The sequence below is a fragment of the Impatiens glandulifera genome, chromosome 5 (assembly GCF_907164915.1).
Source record: "Impatiens glandulifera chromosome 5, dImpGla2.1, whole genome shotgun sequence".
Taxonomy (NCBI): Eukaryota; Viridiplantae; Streptophyta; class Magnoliopsida; order Ericales; family Balsaminaceae; genus Impatiens; species Impatiens glandulifera.
Window position 1 is genome coordinate 7389609 of NC_061866.1, and position 17540 is coordinate 7407148.

The following is a 17540-nucleotide window of genomic DNA, read 5'->3' on the forward strand; positions in this document are numbered from 1 at the left end:
TTTAAATGAAATATATGAATTTGGAGTTATTCATGGAGCGAATAAATTTTGATTTTAGAATGAAAATAACATAAATAATAGGGAGCTAGAAAAATATTAACAAGAAACTTGACGAAAATGATAAGTGAATTGAAAATAATTTTTAGATTTCTAATTTACTTATAAAATGATACAATATTGAGTTAAGCTCCTTGTTATATTATTATCGCTCCCTATCAATTATCAATAAAATAAATAGAAGAAAATTTAGTTATTATTTTTAAAAAATTATATGATATAAATTAGAATGTACACGATTATACATAAAAAAACAAATTTAAACATGAGTGTACAAATAAACATATTCTAACTACAACGAGATTAACTATTTGTGGAACAATAATAAATTCCTTAAACTAAAATGTTCAACACGAACAAACTTAAAAAATCGGCGTTAATGAGCTCGGAGATTCTTAAAAGATCAATAAGTTCATCGGCCGTCTCCACCGATTTTCCCGAAAAGACTTCCTCTATCGACATAATAATAATGTTATTGAGTAAATGCATCAGTCGATCACGGTCACTAAACGTCTTACGGTTCTTTTCAAGTTAAATGATCTACTCTATAAGATAATCGAGATAGGGACCCGTCAACTCAACCTAACCGAGTTTGCGGTTTCTATCCAAACTTCTCAACAACTGACGATTAACTCGAACATCATTTACTCAATGTCAACTATGTTTTAAAGTATGCTCAAAATCACAGTCCCTCACATATACGAGGAAATATTAAAAGAATCATAAAATATAAAAATATTAAATCACAAAATACAAAGTCTAATTTCTCTTAATTCATTTTAGAATGCTAGATTTCGTAATTTCTTTAAAGCGCAACATCTTTAAAGTGCAACTAAACCTCTCGAGTTAAACACATAACCCGTAATACGTACTCAGCCAATTTAACTAGATATGACTTCTAACGAGGTTGAACTCTGGACTGTAGAAAGACTAATGGCTATCTAGGGATGACAATGGGTTCATTACCCGTCAGTTAGTGAAGTACTTATCCCCGAACTCGATTTATATTTAACTATATGATCCCGAATTCGACGAGTATCTCTATATCTATCAGTATTCCTTATTTGTCGAGTAACCCATTACCCGATTAAATACCTATAATTTGTAAGAAAATAAAACATAACTTTAAAGATGTTAAAGAAAATAAAGAGATATAACCTACCTAATTACTTATCTACTTAATAGATGATGAAAAAAATAAATCAAAGGTTGAAGAAAAGTTAAAAAGTATTATTTGAAGAAAAAGAGAGAGGAATATTTAATCTTATTGGAAAAAAAAAGTTAGAGCAAAATGTGGATAAAAATAAAATAAATAATGTATTTATTGTGATGTTTTTAATGATATGACAAGTAAAATGTCACATTAAACCTTAATAAAAAACATTTTATTTTTAATATCAATATAGGTGGGTGTTAGATTTTGGATGGTTTGAGTTTACTCTTCATTCCCGACTCCGAACCCAATCAAGTATCTTTTCTCCACCCCATACCCAACCTCGATTTAAAATACATGAATCGATCCTCAAGTATCACGATTATCGAAGGGTATACGGTCACATTGTCATCCTTAGACCTATTCACCTCTTTTTATGACACTAAACTAGATGAGAGAAATGAGGATATCTCTTAAAAAATATTTGGCCATTATGGGACGTGTCTCCCAAACAGATCCCAATTGCCCGATCATCTACTACTCTCTAAGACAACCATGAATTACTTTTAAAGATTTTTTTCATTTCATTTCAAACAAAAAAAATACTATAAACAAAGCAAAAAAAAAAGGCAACAACAAAGAGAAATATAAGAATACAATTAAAAGAAAACTTATAATAAGCATAGTGTCAAAGATTTCAAAATTGAAGTTTCTTCCTTGGTAACTTTCCTTTTCACACCCTCTGACTTCTTAATTTTGACTTTTATCATTTTACAATAACATATCAAATAATCATTGCTACCGTTATCTTTGTTTAAGCTTCTTTCACTATCCGTTTCATTTGGTCAATGGCCGGCCGGCTAATAATTAACTTTATTTTTCCCAATTCATCCCCCCTTTTTAAACAATCTTAAACAAATTAATAATCATTTCATCCATATTCTCATCCATAGCCTCGTTTAATTTATTAACTAAAAACTATTTTTCTAAAATTTAACCGATTATTCGAATAATCATATGATTATTCGAATAATCATATGATTATTCGAATAATCATATGATTATTCGAATAATCATGTATATAACAATCTCTAGTCATTTTGAAGAGTTTAGTTGTACATAAAATAAAATGAGAAAAAAAGTGGAAACTAACAAATAATAATTAAACCCAAAACAATTACTTTAATCGTTTAGACTGATTCATTAAAAATATTTATAAAGACTAAAATTCTTGTTGTTCAATATAATTGGGGAAATTCTTCAAACCTTGAACTCGTCAAATGAGGAAGTCAAAAGATAGTAAAATAAAATAGAAAAGAAACCAAACAAACAATTATATACTCCATTCAACATTTGACTGTATTTCATGCGATCACTTCTTCGGGTTAATACTAACTGATTAGATCATCATTAATGTTTTATATTATTAATGTTATATACCCTATATATTGATAGTGGAAGTTATGTTAGTTTTTTAATTTCAAGAAGAAAAGAAAAATTAAATAAATTTATGTTTAACCGATAAACATAAATATGAATTTAGTATCAATTAAGGTAACTCAAATGACAACAAAATGTTTTGAGACCAACTATCACTAATTCGATTCTCACTTACAACGTTTTAAGTTGAAGTATAAATCAACCTTACAAAAAAAAATAGCTTAAGTTTGAATTAAATCAATGTAATTATCATTTATTTATATTATTAAAACTAGCATGTATCTCGTGCATTTGCACGAGTAATAATATAAAAAACCTTGAAAAAATATTACGGTACAAATTTTATGGGCGGGTCAACCCATAATCCGACTCAAATATCCATTCACTCTCACATATATCCAAATTAACAATAGCTCTCGACCCGGCAATCCGGACACTTTAAAAATTAAGCATCATTATATATACATAGATTAGTTAGTTAAAAAGTTGAACTTATATTATTAAAATTTCACGCGTTTATCAAAATTTGGGTTGCATTTAAAATATAAAGTGTTATTAGCCTAGTTGGTTAAAAGGTTGTACTTATTTTGTTATGTTGCAAATTCGAACCATACCTATAGCATTTTTAATTTTATTTTTAACCGTTTTAAATTTATGGACGAGTCAACCCACAATCCGACCCACGTATCCATTTACTCTCACATATATCCAAATTAACCACAGCTCTCGACCCGGCAATCCGAACACTTTAAAAATTAAGCATCATTATATATATATATAGATTAGTTAGTTAAAAAGTTGAACTTATATTGTTAAAATGTCACGCGTTTATCAAATTTTGGGTTGAATTTAAAATATAGAGTGTTATTAGCCTAGTTGGTTAAAATGTTGTATTTGATTTGTTAGGTTGTAAGTTCGAACCATACCTATAACATTTTTTATTATATTTTTAACCATATCTATAGAAAGTGTTATTAGCCTAGTTGGTTAAAAAGTTGTATTTGTTTTGTTATATTGCAAATTCGAACCATACCTATAACATTTTTAATTTTATTTTTAACCGTTTTAAATTTATGGGCGGGTCAACCCACAATCCGACCCAAATATCCATTTACTCTCACATATATCCAAATTAACCACAGCTCTCGACCCGGCAATCCGGACACTTTAAAAAAAATTAAATTTAAGACATTGGTTGGAGCGATTTTTCAAATTTAGGACTCTCCTAATATTTTATCATTTATAGAACTCTCCTTTCCTTATTTAATTATATTTGAAACTGCTAGTAACGTCGTTAACTATTTAACATTAATTTGATTTTTTTATTTATTTTTTTATTATTATATAACCTAAATATTTTATTTCTTTCTTTATTTTATCATCCATGAAGGAAAATTAAGAGTTATGCAGTCTACAGAAGGAAAATTATCAGATTGTAGTGTTCTTCGCCAAATTTGTCGTAAGCTAGATGCTTACTCTGCATCGCTTCCTTTGCATCTTCAACAACGATACTGCATATGGAACTGCATTCGGTAGCACGAGAAGATGCCATTGTTGTTGAAATCTCCAAGGCATTTAGTGCGACTCTGGCATCTTCGTCGCAGTTTAATGACAGAAACTCTATTGCGTCTTCATCTACTTCAATTGATGTTAATCCTTTGACTAGGCCGATGAGCAAGCCTTTATCTTTGTCAGCTATAGCTCGCTTTATGAGCGATGAGATGTGATTAGGTTTCAACGGATTAAGCGTGAGGACCCTGCATCGAGATAACAATGGAGTTATCAAGTGGAAGGAAGGGTTTTCGGTTGTTGCTCCCATGAAGAAACGAAAGAAATAAAATATTTAGGTTATATAATAATAAAAAATCAAATTAATGTTAAATAGTTAACGACGTTAGTGGCAGTTTCAAATATAATTAAATAAGGAAAGGAGAGTTCTATAAATGATAAAATATTAGGAGAGTCCTAAATTTGAAAAATCGCTCCAACCACAGTCTTAAATTTATCATTATTCCCATATATATATATATATATAGATTAGTTAGTTAAAAAGTTGAACTTATATTTTTAAAATGTCACGCGTTTATCAAATTTTGGGTTGAATTTAAAATATAGAGTGTTATTAGCCTAGTTGGTTAAAAGGTTTGTACTTGTTTTGTTAGGTTGCAAGTTCGAACCATACCTATAACATTTTTAATTATATTTTTAACCGTTTTAAGTTTATGGGCGGGTCAACCCACAATCCGACCCAAGTATCCATTTACTCTCACATATATCAAAATTAACCACAGCTCTCGACCCGGCAATCCGAACACTTTAAAAATTAAGCATCATTATATATATATAGATTTCGTAGTTCTATTGTTTTAAATGAGTCTTAAACTCTCAAACTAATCAATTTTTTATTATTTTAAATTTATAATATTAAGATTTTACGAATTTATAAATGATTTTAATTTTATAATTTTATGTAATGACTTGTTATACATTTTTAAAAACATTTCATTAATTTTTAAATTACTTTTATTCTTAATTATATATATATAAATAATAGTGATATTGAAATAAACTCTCACAATTTCAAATAATTTTTAAATAAAAATTTAAAAATATCATCAATTAAAAGTGGTATTTGACTTGTTGACTATATATATGTTTGATGCAGGTGTTATTTGAAAAATATATTCTATAACTTAATAAAAGTGGTTAGGGTTATTTATAAAATGATAAACATGTTATTTTTTAATATTATAAAAGTGAATTAATTTTATGTAGTTGATAATTTAAATTATATTTTTATTTGTCTTCTAATAGTTACCAACTCTAAACCAATCCCTATAATATTATTATATTTATTGTTGGGACTCTAAAGTTTAAATTTAAACCAACCAATCCTTATAATAATAAATTCCAAATATCCACTATTTATTTGCTTTCCCTACATTACTCTATATCTAAACTAAAAAATTTCCAAATACTACCGGTTGTAACCGGTTATCATCTATCCTAAATAATATGATAGTCTTTTGTCATAAGCATAAACATAATCGCTTACTTTATATATATTTATAATTTTTATTTATTTATATTGCATTATGATTATTCGTTATCATATGTTACAAGAAGGTTAATCAAAAATTCACTTATTTTTTGTATTGTCGAGGGTGACTAGTATTTAGAGTATTTTTGTGTAATATCACTGAGATTCATTGAGTGATGCCCGAGTCTTTGGGTAGTTGTTGAAAAATTTGAATTGATGTAGCTAATATAACATATCTACATAATTGAGTTATCATCCCAATTATTTTTTGATAGACTATCTGGTTGGAGAAAAATCGTCGAACTTTCACTGATCGTAGTCGTTTGATGCGTATCATTCATAATGTTATTATTATGATGCTTTCTGAGATTCATTTTGGAAAGTTGGTAGAGTCCGTCAGAGAGTTAATCGTTATTCTCAAGTACTTATGAGCTCGATAACCTATTGACTAACGTTTTTTTTTCTTTAGTTTTTTTTTGTTTTTTTTTTGTTTTTTATTTTTTGTTTATTTTCTTTTAATTTCATGTTTTTGTCGTTGTGTAGTTAAAGAATTTTCATCATTTTTAATATATATATTCACCTTTTCCAAAAAATAAAAATAAAATTATTTATATTAAAACTAAACTTATATCATTATAATAATTTTATAAAATTAAAATATAATTGATCATTTATTCGCTTTGTATTAAACTAGCCATATAATAATGTATTATATGTACTTTAAAATTATAATATGTTATATGAAATTACAGTCATTTTGATATATTAGATTATAATTTTTATTAATATAAAAAATTTGTATAATATTAGAAAGAAATAATAATTTTAAATATCGCTTGTTTTTTTTTAAATATTTTTTTTCAGACTTAAATGAAGGCATAAATGCTTTTACATTAACGTATAAATGTTTTTACATAAATGTGTTAGTGGTTTTACATGAACATTTACATATATTTAATATATAATTATATAAAATATAAAATAATTTAAATATTTTTTTTAAAAATATCTTACAAATAAATTTTAAAATATTTTGTTTTACAAATTTATTTAAATATATTAAAAAAAAAATTAAACATGTTTATATATATATATATATATATATATTTAATATATAATCATATAAATTAATTAAAATAAATTCATTTAAATATGTTACAAATTTAATATCAAGTGAAGTTTGTTTCACTTCTATCATATAAACTGCTTTTAAATGAACGTATTTTATATTCACCTGAGTGAATATATATCAATCAGTTTTACATGGACAACCTTATGTAAAACAGTGTAGACTGTTTCTTCAATGGTCATGTAAGACAGAGTGAAGCGAAGGAAGCTTCACTCATTTTCGTTTCTGCTGAACCCGGAATAAAATACGGGTTCCGAGTTCTCTTTCTTCCTTTCAACCCAGTTTTAATTTATTAATATAATAATAATGTCGAGTTTTGATTGGTCCGCAACAGGGGAACACCCAATTCGGTAGCAGAAGATCTGAGCAACGCTGTATTTTGAATGTTTTTAAAATTTGTTTTTATGTTTATTCAGATATAAATATTAAGTTATTACTATTAAATTTATTTTATAAATGTTTTTGTATCTACATTTCAATATACATACAAAAAAATGTTTTGAAAAGGAGGATGTGTTAAGATGTTTTATTTTTTTATTATTTAATATTTAATATTTGTTTTTAAGTTAATTTTTATATAGAAAAATAAATCACATTTACTTACTTCAGTTTAATAAAATAAATTATCCTACCAACAAACTTCAAGTGATAATAGGCCTGTTCAATTTCCACTTGAACTTTATATGTTAAAAAAATTATTAAAAAAAAAACGAGGAACTTTAATATAGCATTATATTTTTTTTTACCAAAATACGAAAACACGATTTAATCACGAAAAAATAAGATTATGATAATGTATTTTTGAGTTCAAGTCGAAATTAAGTCGCGTTTAACTTGAATAATAAACATATCAAAATTAATTTCACTGAAATGACTTAAAATAAACCTGTCAATTAAAATTTGAGATTTAATTTTATTTTTATTTTGTATTGATGTCATTTTAATCTGAGATGTGATACTAATTAATGAGGTTGGTTCGAGTTAAGTCAAATAAATCTAGTCAAATCAGTTTTGGATCAATTACAAATAAATAAATTATTATCTAAATTTGAAATTTTTACCCGAATTACGATAAATCATATTCAAGTTAGTATTGTTTAACCCGCTAACATTTCAATCCGAGCTTGTGTTTGATTTTAAAGGGATTGAATTAGGAGTACAATTCTAATTTTTATTTTATTGTTTGGTGATTTAAAATAATAATAATTGTAATGAATTTAATTTCATTATTCACACTTTAAAATTGTATTATTTCAATTTCTCTAATGTTCAAAATAGTGAAATGGCTTACCGGCTAGCCCGGTTACTACCTGGAACCGTAAGCTTCTTCCAATCATTCTGAGTCGCCTCTCCTCTTCCTCCACTTTCTCTCTCTTTTACCAAAAATATCTCCTTTTTCACTCTATTATCGTTTGATTCTCCTCCTCATCGTGATCTCTGACGCATCAGGTAACCCTAGACAACATTTCAATCGATTCTATGCTTTTTTCCGCTTCTTCTTCACTTAATTTCACGTTCTGTGAATGAATTTATAAGAAATATGTTCGATTATCATCTAACTTTTCATTTGAGTTGAAATTTATCTGCTAAGATCATATTCAACTCTTTCTAGCTCAGATCATCGAGTTCATTCTAGCTCTATTTACTATATGCTCTTTGAAAGTCGTTTTTTGTGTAGAAAATTAATAGTTCTGGTTTTTGTAGTCTTGACGGAAATGAGAACTGCCAAGGGGAAGGGGACGGTGACTAAGGATACTAAGGAAACACTCAAGCCTGTTGATGACAGGTTTAACTTTATGAATTTTGTTTAATAAAAACTAAAATCTGAAGCAGAAACCGACAGAGCAATATAATTCTTGATTCAAATTGCTGCAAGAGACTTTCTATAGAGTGTTGATCGACCCCAAATATGTTTCTGGATACTAGTAGCAGTTAGGTCAGTAATTAATGATGAGAATAGAGTCATTGTCAAGAGTGTTGTAATGATTTCTCATCTATGTATTTCAGAAAGGTTGGGAAGAGGAAAGCTTCTACGAAGGCTGAAAAGAGCACCAAAAAGATTGCGAAGACTGGAAAAGGGGCCAAGAAAGATCGAAACAAGCCGAAAAGGCCACCAAGCGCTTTCTTTGTCTTTCTGTATGTATTGTTTACTGTGTTTTCATGACTGGGAAATCGGTTCTTAATAAGAGATTTCCAATATTGCAGTGAGGACTTCAGGATAACCTTCAAGAAAGAAAATCCCAATGTGAAAGCTGTGTCAGCTGTGAGATATTACCGTGTTTTTGAGCATTATTCATAGATGTCTTTCTTCATTTTTCTTGCTACATTTTAATTTACTTACATGAACTTAGAATTTGATCAAGTGTTTGCTTATATAATGAATTTGAAGGTGGGAAAAGCTGGAGGGGAGAAATGGAAATCGTTGTCTAAATCTGTAAGTACACTAAATCATTTCCATATTTAACATAATATTGGTCTGCTTTGGTATTATTTTTTTCCATGTTGATCATGATACGCAAAAATCTACATTTGTTATGTTTGTAAAATATCACAATGATCTGAATAATAATCTGATCATGTTTGAGAAAAAAATATAAATACCAAATAAAGTACAATAAAATCTCTATAAATTAATACTCGATAAATTAATAACCTTGATAAAATTAATAATTTGTCTAATCCCAACTTGGGACTAGAACAAAATTAGACCCCAATCAATAAGATAATATTTTTTTTTGAAATTCCGTATATATATTGGTCCCAACGAAACTATAAATTAATAATTACTAAAAGATTCCAAATTCTAAGATTGTCTAGTAAAAAATAATTTATAGGCACCTGTTTTTTGTTGAACTTCAAATCTATATTGAGTTCATCTTTAAATCTCCTCATTGCACTTAAGAGTTGGGGCATTGTCTTCTTGTATTGCAACAAAAAGCTGTGAAGAGTTGTTGACATTTGCAATGCTTCTTTCCGAGTAACCGGTTCCAAAGCTATTGAATTATCCTCAACTTAACAAATTCAATTAATTTGTGAATGTACATTCATAGAATATGCCTTGAAACTTGTTTTTGTAATTTATTTTTCATCTAAAACTAATATACATTGTAACTAGTACATTGAACTTGAAAATTTAAAGGTCATAGGTAAACCTCTTTAAATTAATAAATTATTAATTTATCGATATAATAATATTTCGCTAAATTAGTAAAATATTTCGGTTCCAACATTATTAGTTTAAAGAGGTTTTACTATAATTACAGTATAACTTGAATCATGATTTAGAAAATGATACAATAAAAGTTATAATATAACATGAATCATGATCTTATAAAATCCTATACCAAACAAACAAAAATCACTTACAGTTTTAACTTTGAAAAATTTTCAATGAGATTGTGACAAAATACTAATTTACATGTTTTGGCAGGAAAAAGCTCCATTTGAAGCCAAAGCAGCAAAAAGGAAGTCTGAATATGAGAAGCTTATGAATGCTTACAACAAGAAGCAGGTAAGCTCATGTATGTCTATATATTGTCAAATCATCAAATTTCAAGTGTTCAATATTTAGTCATGTCTATTTGTTTTTATAGGAAAGTGCATCCGATGACGACGCCGATGAAGAATCTGAAAGGTCAAGATCTGAAATTAACAACGAAGAAGATGTTGAAAGCGCAGAGGTAGTTCTCTCTTTCCACCTTGCAATGTCTCTTAAGCTTCAAGTATTAGCTAACAGCCTAGCACACACATGTTATTTTCTAGTCTAGTGTTGAATGTATTGTTTTTGTTTACTCGAATATTTGGCTTGATCTTTGTCAACCCTAAACTACTTTTGTTTTGAATTGTAAATGTTTTAAATTAACTTGCGATCCTTTCTAAAATCCAGCCACAAAAATGAAATTGTGATGTCTTACAACTATAGTCTTTTAACCAAAATTATCCCTAGAGCTTGTGTGATGTAGTTTTGTTTTTGGATTAAATGATCAAAATACATTGAATGATTTAGTTGATGAAGTTATTGATCAAACAAGCCCTAGTTTCTAGCGACAACTAAATATTCTTACTGTTGAACAGGAAGATGATGAAGACGATGAGGATGAAGAAGACTGAAGTTGGACATTTGAAAGAATTGGTGCAATGAATCTTACACTTATGGAGCAATTCTGATTGATGTTGTATGTTAATATGTTAGATTATTTGCATATATATAAATATATATAACCTTTCATTAAAGGGTGGAACATAATACATCATTCTATATGGCAATGTCTAATGTATTGTCTTGTTACCTTTTACCTACCTTGTTTGGGATGAAGTCCATACTATGTTTTACATGAATATGACTGTCTTTTGTTTCATTTTATGCCGTCTTGTGTTCGTGTCATAATAATTATATGGACCCTAATTGCTAATTGTGTAGTGCACACATTGCCGAAGTAATATAGTGTCATGTTATGTCAATATTGTGTTGTGTCAACCCGGTATCAATAATTAAATAAATTGATTTGAAAATTAAACAAGATATTTGAATACATTTTTTTAATAGAAAAATCAACTTTATAAATATATACAAGACAATAGAACCACTTTGATATATATAATAAGACTAGCTAGATACAACATATATAATAAAACTAGCTTAGATAAAATATAAGCTCCTAGTGGCTCATCAGTACTTGGACATTACAAAAAGTCTAAATTAACGTTTTAAAGCCTAGGGCACTAACTTAACATGAGTCTCAACTCCTTCAATTGAAACACCAACCCAATATATAATAAAAAAATTTTCAATTCTCTCTTCCCTCATCTTTTATCATTTTTCTAACCAATGATATAGTAACGCATCATTCCCTTCTCAATTCTTCTTTCAAATTCCTTCTCCATATCTAGGGCGGCCCTGAAAATTTGGGACCAAATGCAAATTAAATTTTTTGGGCTCTAAATAATAATTTTTTTTATCTCCTTTCTATATAGTATATATATATATTTACGTTTTTTATTTATATTAATTATTTATAAAGTAGTGATAATATTTATTATATTATAAAAAATAATAATTTAAATAATTAAATATATAATATATATTTAATAATAAGTTATTATATTAATAAAAAAAATAAAAAATAAAAAATATATACCGAATTAAGAGTTTGAATAGTGAAAGATGCTAGTTTAAGGGAAAGATTGAACAAATGAGGCTAGTTTGAGAAGTTGAATTTCAAATAAGACTACTTTAGGAAAACTATCCGGTTCGGGGCGGGGAATGCATTTATCATCACTGTCCCGTTTTTACTTCGGAGATTTTTTTTAATACTATCCCCGCCTCGTTCGGTTTAGGGACATCCCCGTGGTGCACCATTCACTAAAAAACAAAAATTTATATAAATAATTTTTTTAATATAATATATATTGTAATATATTAAAATTTTATATTATTATAAATAAATAATCTTAAAACTCTTATAAAACATAATAAATAAATAAATATATTGGTGATTTTATATATTTAATTGTGTTTATAGTATTCGGGGAAAATCGAGATGAGATTAAGGCGGAGGACACAAATACTATCATCGTCCCATCCCCGATCAACTACCGGTCAAACTGGAGAAAAACCGCCCCAAATGGGATAATTCGGTTCGATTACCGTGAGACGGTTTTAAATTATCATCCTTAAGCATACACCTTTCAGATCCACACAAAACAAAGATAAAAAACGATAGATCTACACAAAACAAGAGATCCACACAATAGAACATTACAATAAGTATATGACAATTTTCATCAGTCGACCGACAGAGGTCAAAGAGAAAGGTGATAAGGGGCGGGGGCACAAGAGTGACGAAAAATCGTGACTACCTAGGGTGTGAGGGTCACGCAAAATACATTGACAAAAGATTGAATTTTGATTGAGGATGGAGAGTTTTGATTGGGGAGGGGAGAGTTTTGATTATGAAAAACAAATGGGGGAGACGGAGAAAAATATGACAAAAATATGAAGAGTGAGAGGATGAAAGCAATGAAAAATTAGAAGATGAAAGTGATAGAAAAGTAGTGGAGGAGAGTGAAGAGGAGACTATGAAAGTAGATCGAAGCAACTCAAGCAAAATTGAAGCCAATGGATACGAATGTAAAGGTGAAGTTTTTGAAATACTGAAACAAAACTCATTTTATCAGATAAGTGCTGACTCAACTAAAACAAAACTAACCCAAAAGAATAATGTAAACACAACTCACAAACAGAAATCATCATATGCAACAGTTTAATCACCAATAGTAAAGCCTAGAGCCAAAAAGGTGAGGATGCGACGTGAATATAATCAATGAGATTCGTGAAATGCAGATTGAGATTTGAGAATGTAGATTGAGTTTATAAAGTAGAGTAAGAGTAGCCAAAGAGAAAGATCATAATTGAATTAGAATTTTAAAACGGTAAGTCTTGTATGTTTTTGTTGTTTGTTACTGTAATCTTTGTTTGTTTGTTTCCAATTAGATACTCTAGAGTGTCCTTTAATCAAAGCTAGAGACTGTCTAACTTTAATTTTGATTATTTCTCCCACTTTTAAACTTTTTAATGAAACGGTGTTAAGTTATTTTTCTAAAAAAAATTATTTGTCACCTTATCACTGCCACGTCATTCATTCCTATTACCTACCACCCACACCATTTACCGCACTCCATCCTTTCTCAAATAAGAGTACATTTTAGAGCATCCTTTCAATATGGAATTTTTCATCATCTCTCATGTCATGGTAAAGTTTTTGTTACAAGTTGTTTGGAAGGTTTATACCAAATCTTGTTAAGGGGATAATTATTTTTCATAATGTATTTATATTCTACATTTATAAAACTAATTTCATTAATTAATTTTTTTAAAATATGTTCAAGTTATGACTTGATAATATCTAAAGAAAAAAAAAACTTAAGAGACATTAAAAGAATCAATAAAATAAAGATCATATTCAATAATAAAAAAAAAACACTTAGGCCTCAGAATCCCGTAAAATATTTTGCTTCATCTGTCTCTCTTCAATTTTCTTTATATGTTTTTGAAAGTGCTTTTTAGATAAATTTGGATTACAAGACATTATGAGATTTCTATTGATATCCACACATTCATGTCTTGCTGGATGATAAAAACATAAAAAAGATAGATAATACATAAAATAAAAAGTGTTACTAATTGAAGGTAATAAATTGAGTCTCCATAGCACATGGATCATGTTTTTTTCTATGTCTTTATTGGAGCACTGAGATTAGAAATGTTATTTTGTTTATAATTGTGTTCACTTTTTTTTTTCTAAAAGAAAACTACAAAAGGTGTCATAAGGTGGAACACATGTCATGTGTCTTTCTTCAATAATTCAATCAAATTTGTACACTTGTCCTCAAGTTGATGACGAAACCAATTTAAAAAGGTAATGTATACCAAAAAAAATGAATAGCTGGCAAATAGAGTATGGTAAAAACCAACATATTTATTTTAAATTATAATTTCATTAAAATTATAGTCAACTAAGAAAATCATTAAAATAATTAAGTATGACATATGGGTTATGAATTCAACATTAAAAAAAATGAAATGTTTTTGTACAACGTGTTCTGCAGCAACTATAAAAAAATTAATTAAAATATTTTTTTTATGAGAATATGTTTATTTTCGGGAGATTTTTGTCACAATTATTTATTTATTTTTTAACCTGATTTTTCGTCTGTATTTTATTAAACTGTTCCGAACATTGCTATTTTTATTTTATTATTTAGTATGTTTTTTTATTTATTTCTCTCTTATGTATAAGTGATAGACTGCGCCAGATTCTCGGCCTTTCTTCCGTTCTCAATTTCGTTGTCTCTATATCACGACTATTAAAAGTAATAGATAAGGCCAATATCAAACATTTTTGTGATCAATTATAAAATTGGTGTGAATTAGATTATATCTAAATTATTTTTTTATTAAACTTTATTATATTTTAATATTTTTAGTTAAGTTTTATAATTAAATAACTTAACTTTTCATCATTCCAATTTGAACCAATTATTTAAATAACTCAACTCAGGGGAGGATAAAATTTGATTATGGAGGTGGAGATCAATTTGGTGATTCAAATTAATCAACCAAACTTTTACAACTATGGATTTGTTCGTATGAATTGTAATTTGGTGATTCAAATTAATCAACTAACTCTTACAACTATGGATTTGCTCGTATGAATTGTAATGCCTTTTACCACCATGTTTCTTACAATTTTTTTAAATCATCGCAGCGCACATTTATACTATTTTCTCTAAAAAAAAATGAAAAATATAGTGAAATCGGGGATTGAGATTTGAGACACAAATATCATCCCCGTTTCATTCTCGATCAACTATCAGTCAAACTGGGAAACAATCGCCTAGAACAGAACAATTCAAATAAAAAATCGTGGAGTGAATTATAATTGTCATCATTATTTTTTCGAGATGTTATTTCAATTTACTAACATCTTTGAAATTTTTGAATTTGAGGTCGTTATATTTCAATAATCCCAAAGAAACTAGTAGTTGTTTGATTTCTTTGAAGTTAAAATAATTACTTACAAATTATTTATTTAATTTATTCTATTTTATATCAAATATAAAACAATATTGATGTCCAAAATATTCATCTTTTCCTATTTAACTTACTTTTACAAATATGTCCTTACACTTTTCAACCCGTAGGTCGTCAAAATCGAGCTCCAAGACTAGAAATCAATTTCCCGACAAAATGGCTTCCTTGAATCTCATTGACCTCCACACTAGCTTTCGCGACATTCACTTCACTCATGAATCGCACTGTCCATGAGTGCTTTGCCAACTCGGTGGATATCAAACTTTTTGTCATTGTGGGATCCCTCAGATTATATTCTCTCCACAATCTTTTTCACGAGTGCTCAACCCCTCTACTGCCAGAAGTGAGTTTAATTTAGGCCATTCAAAAATGATATGTATCTAAAATTTGCCATTGATAGAGTGATGGGCACATGCTGCTTTTAAAAAAAAAACTCCAACGGGGCACTATTGATATACTATTTTAAAAATAATATATATTTATTTTATGATAAAAATATCTTTACATATATATTATATATAGTGTAATATATTAAAATGTCATATTGTAAAGAAAATAAATTAAAACTCTTATCAAATATAAACAAATATTATTGTTGGTATTATAAGTTTATAATTGGTATTTATTAGTGTTGGTGACATGACAGAGACACACATACCATCTTTATTTCATCTCAAGTTAACTATGAGTCAAATCGAGAAAAAAAGTTTGAAATAGGATAATTTAGATCGAAAATTGCACTTCGTATTAAACTCTTCGAAAATGAATTTCAAATTTGAAATAAATTGTATTTTTAGTTTTAAAAATTAAACTAAGTGAATGATTTAAAAGAATAAATTTTGTTTAAAGATTATTTCTAATTTTACAAGAATTAATGTTATATTTACATAAGTAAGTATTTACAATTTTACTTCAATAATTAATAAATTTAAATTTAGATTATATTGTTATATATTTTTAAAGAGTAATTATAGGAAAACAAACTTGGGGTTGAAAGTCCTAAAAAAAATTGAATAGGTCTTTTAAACACACTTTAAATATTCTCTTCCTACTAAGTAATCTCTTACTTCTACGAATTAATTAATTAATTTATCTTAATGAAAGCTTAAGATTTATAAGATTTAGTACATTTTTTAACCTACATACTTTGTTATGACTCTTAGTATATATACAATAGAAAAATATTTTTGTTTTCCATGGATTCTATTTTTACCACTTAATTTAGAAATACCGAAAACCAATATTCTTCAAATAAAATTTATAAAAACACGCACTTCATCTTCGAATGAAAATGTCATTCCGATTTCAGGAGAATTACCTTTTTTAAACTTGTCGACCCTTTTAAATTTATTTAGCGACGAGTCTTGACGTGGCATTGTTGTTGTTCTGAATCACCTCATTTGTATCAATTTTTTCCCTTTTCCATAATAGCTATTTTAAAAAAATAAAATAATGCAATTATTAAAAAAAATATACATGCAATTATTAACTATAGACCAAAATAAAAAAAAAGTAATACATTACTAACTACAAATATGTTAATAATAATTTATGTAAAGGATTAGAATAGGATGAGAAATATAGAAATATTAGATAAACATTTATAAATAATAAAAACTAAAAAAATATTAATAAGTCAAAAGAATAAAATAATAAAAAATCAATCAAGAAAAGATCGTCGACACGTTTGGCACAATCGGCACGTTCGGCACAGTTGCCCGGTTGCGCGATTCAATTGATTTGGTAGTCGGTTACGAGAAACGTGGTCGGAGTAAAGATCGTCGGCACGTCTAGCACGATCGACACGACAATCTTATTGGAATATGGGTAAAAGGAAAAACAATAAGGCAAAAGAAGTGGAAGATTTTGTTCTTAAAGGAGTAAGGCCATAGAAGTGCAGGACTTTGTTCTTAAAGGAGTCAAAGAAACTGTAGAGAATGAACTGAACAAAATAGTTGAAGAAGTTATTAACGAAAAAGTACAGAAAATTAGCAAAGACTCAATCGCTGCCCAAAAGCCTTTGGAAAATAATGCAGGGATGAAGGAGAAGAAAGAAGGAGTTTAGATGATAGGGTATAATCAAAGGGAAAATTTATTTGGACTAAAAAACCAAATCATTAAACTCTTG

The 17540-nt window shown here is 27.8% G+C and overlaps 1 protein-coding gene across 4 annotated transcripts; it reads left to right on the forward strand.

Moving 5' to 3' along the window:
• The first annotated feature begins 8116 nt into the window (after positions 1-8116).
• Positions 8117-11181, forward strand: LOC124938227 (high mobility group B protein 1-like). Of its 4 annotated transcripts, none has more exons than XM_047478628.1 (8): positions 8117-8268; positions 8524-8605; positions 8746-8755; positions 8827-8955; positions 9025-9082; positions 9209-9253; positions 10250-10330; positions 10413-11181. In XM_047478628.1, the coding sequence occupies exons 2-8, from the start codon at positions 8599-8601 to the stop codon at positions 10584-10586; spliced, it is 504 nt and encodes a 167-aa protein (XP_047334584.1). In that variant the 5' UTR covers positions 8117-8268; positions 8524-8598; the 3' UTR covers positions 10587-11181. The 4 variants fall into 4 exon arrangements, with proteins under 4 accessions (XP_047334584.1, XP_047334585.1, XP_047334586.1 ...); XM_047478629.1 differs by having other exon boundaries at positions 8749-8755; XM_047478630.1 differs by having other exon boundaries at positions 8752-8755.
• Positions 11182-17540: the final 6359 nt, after the last annotated feature.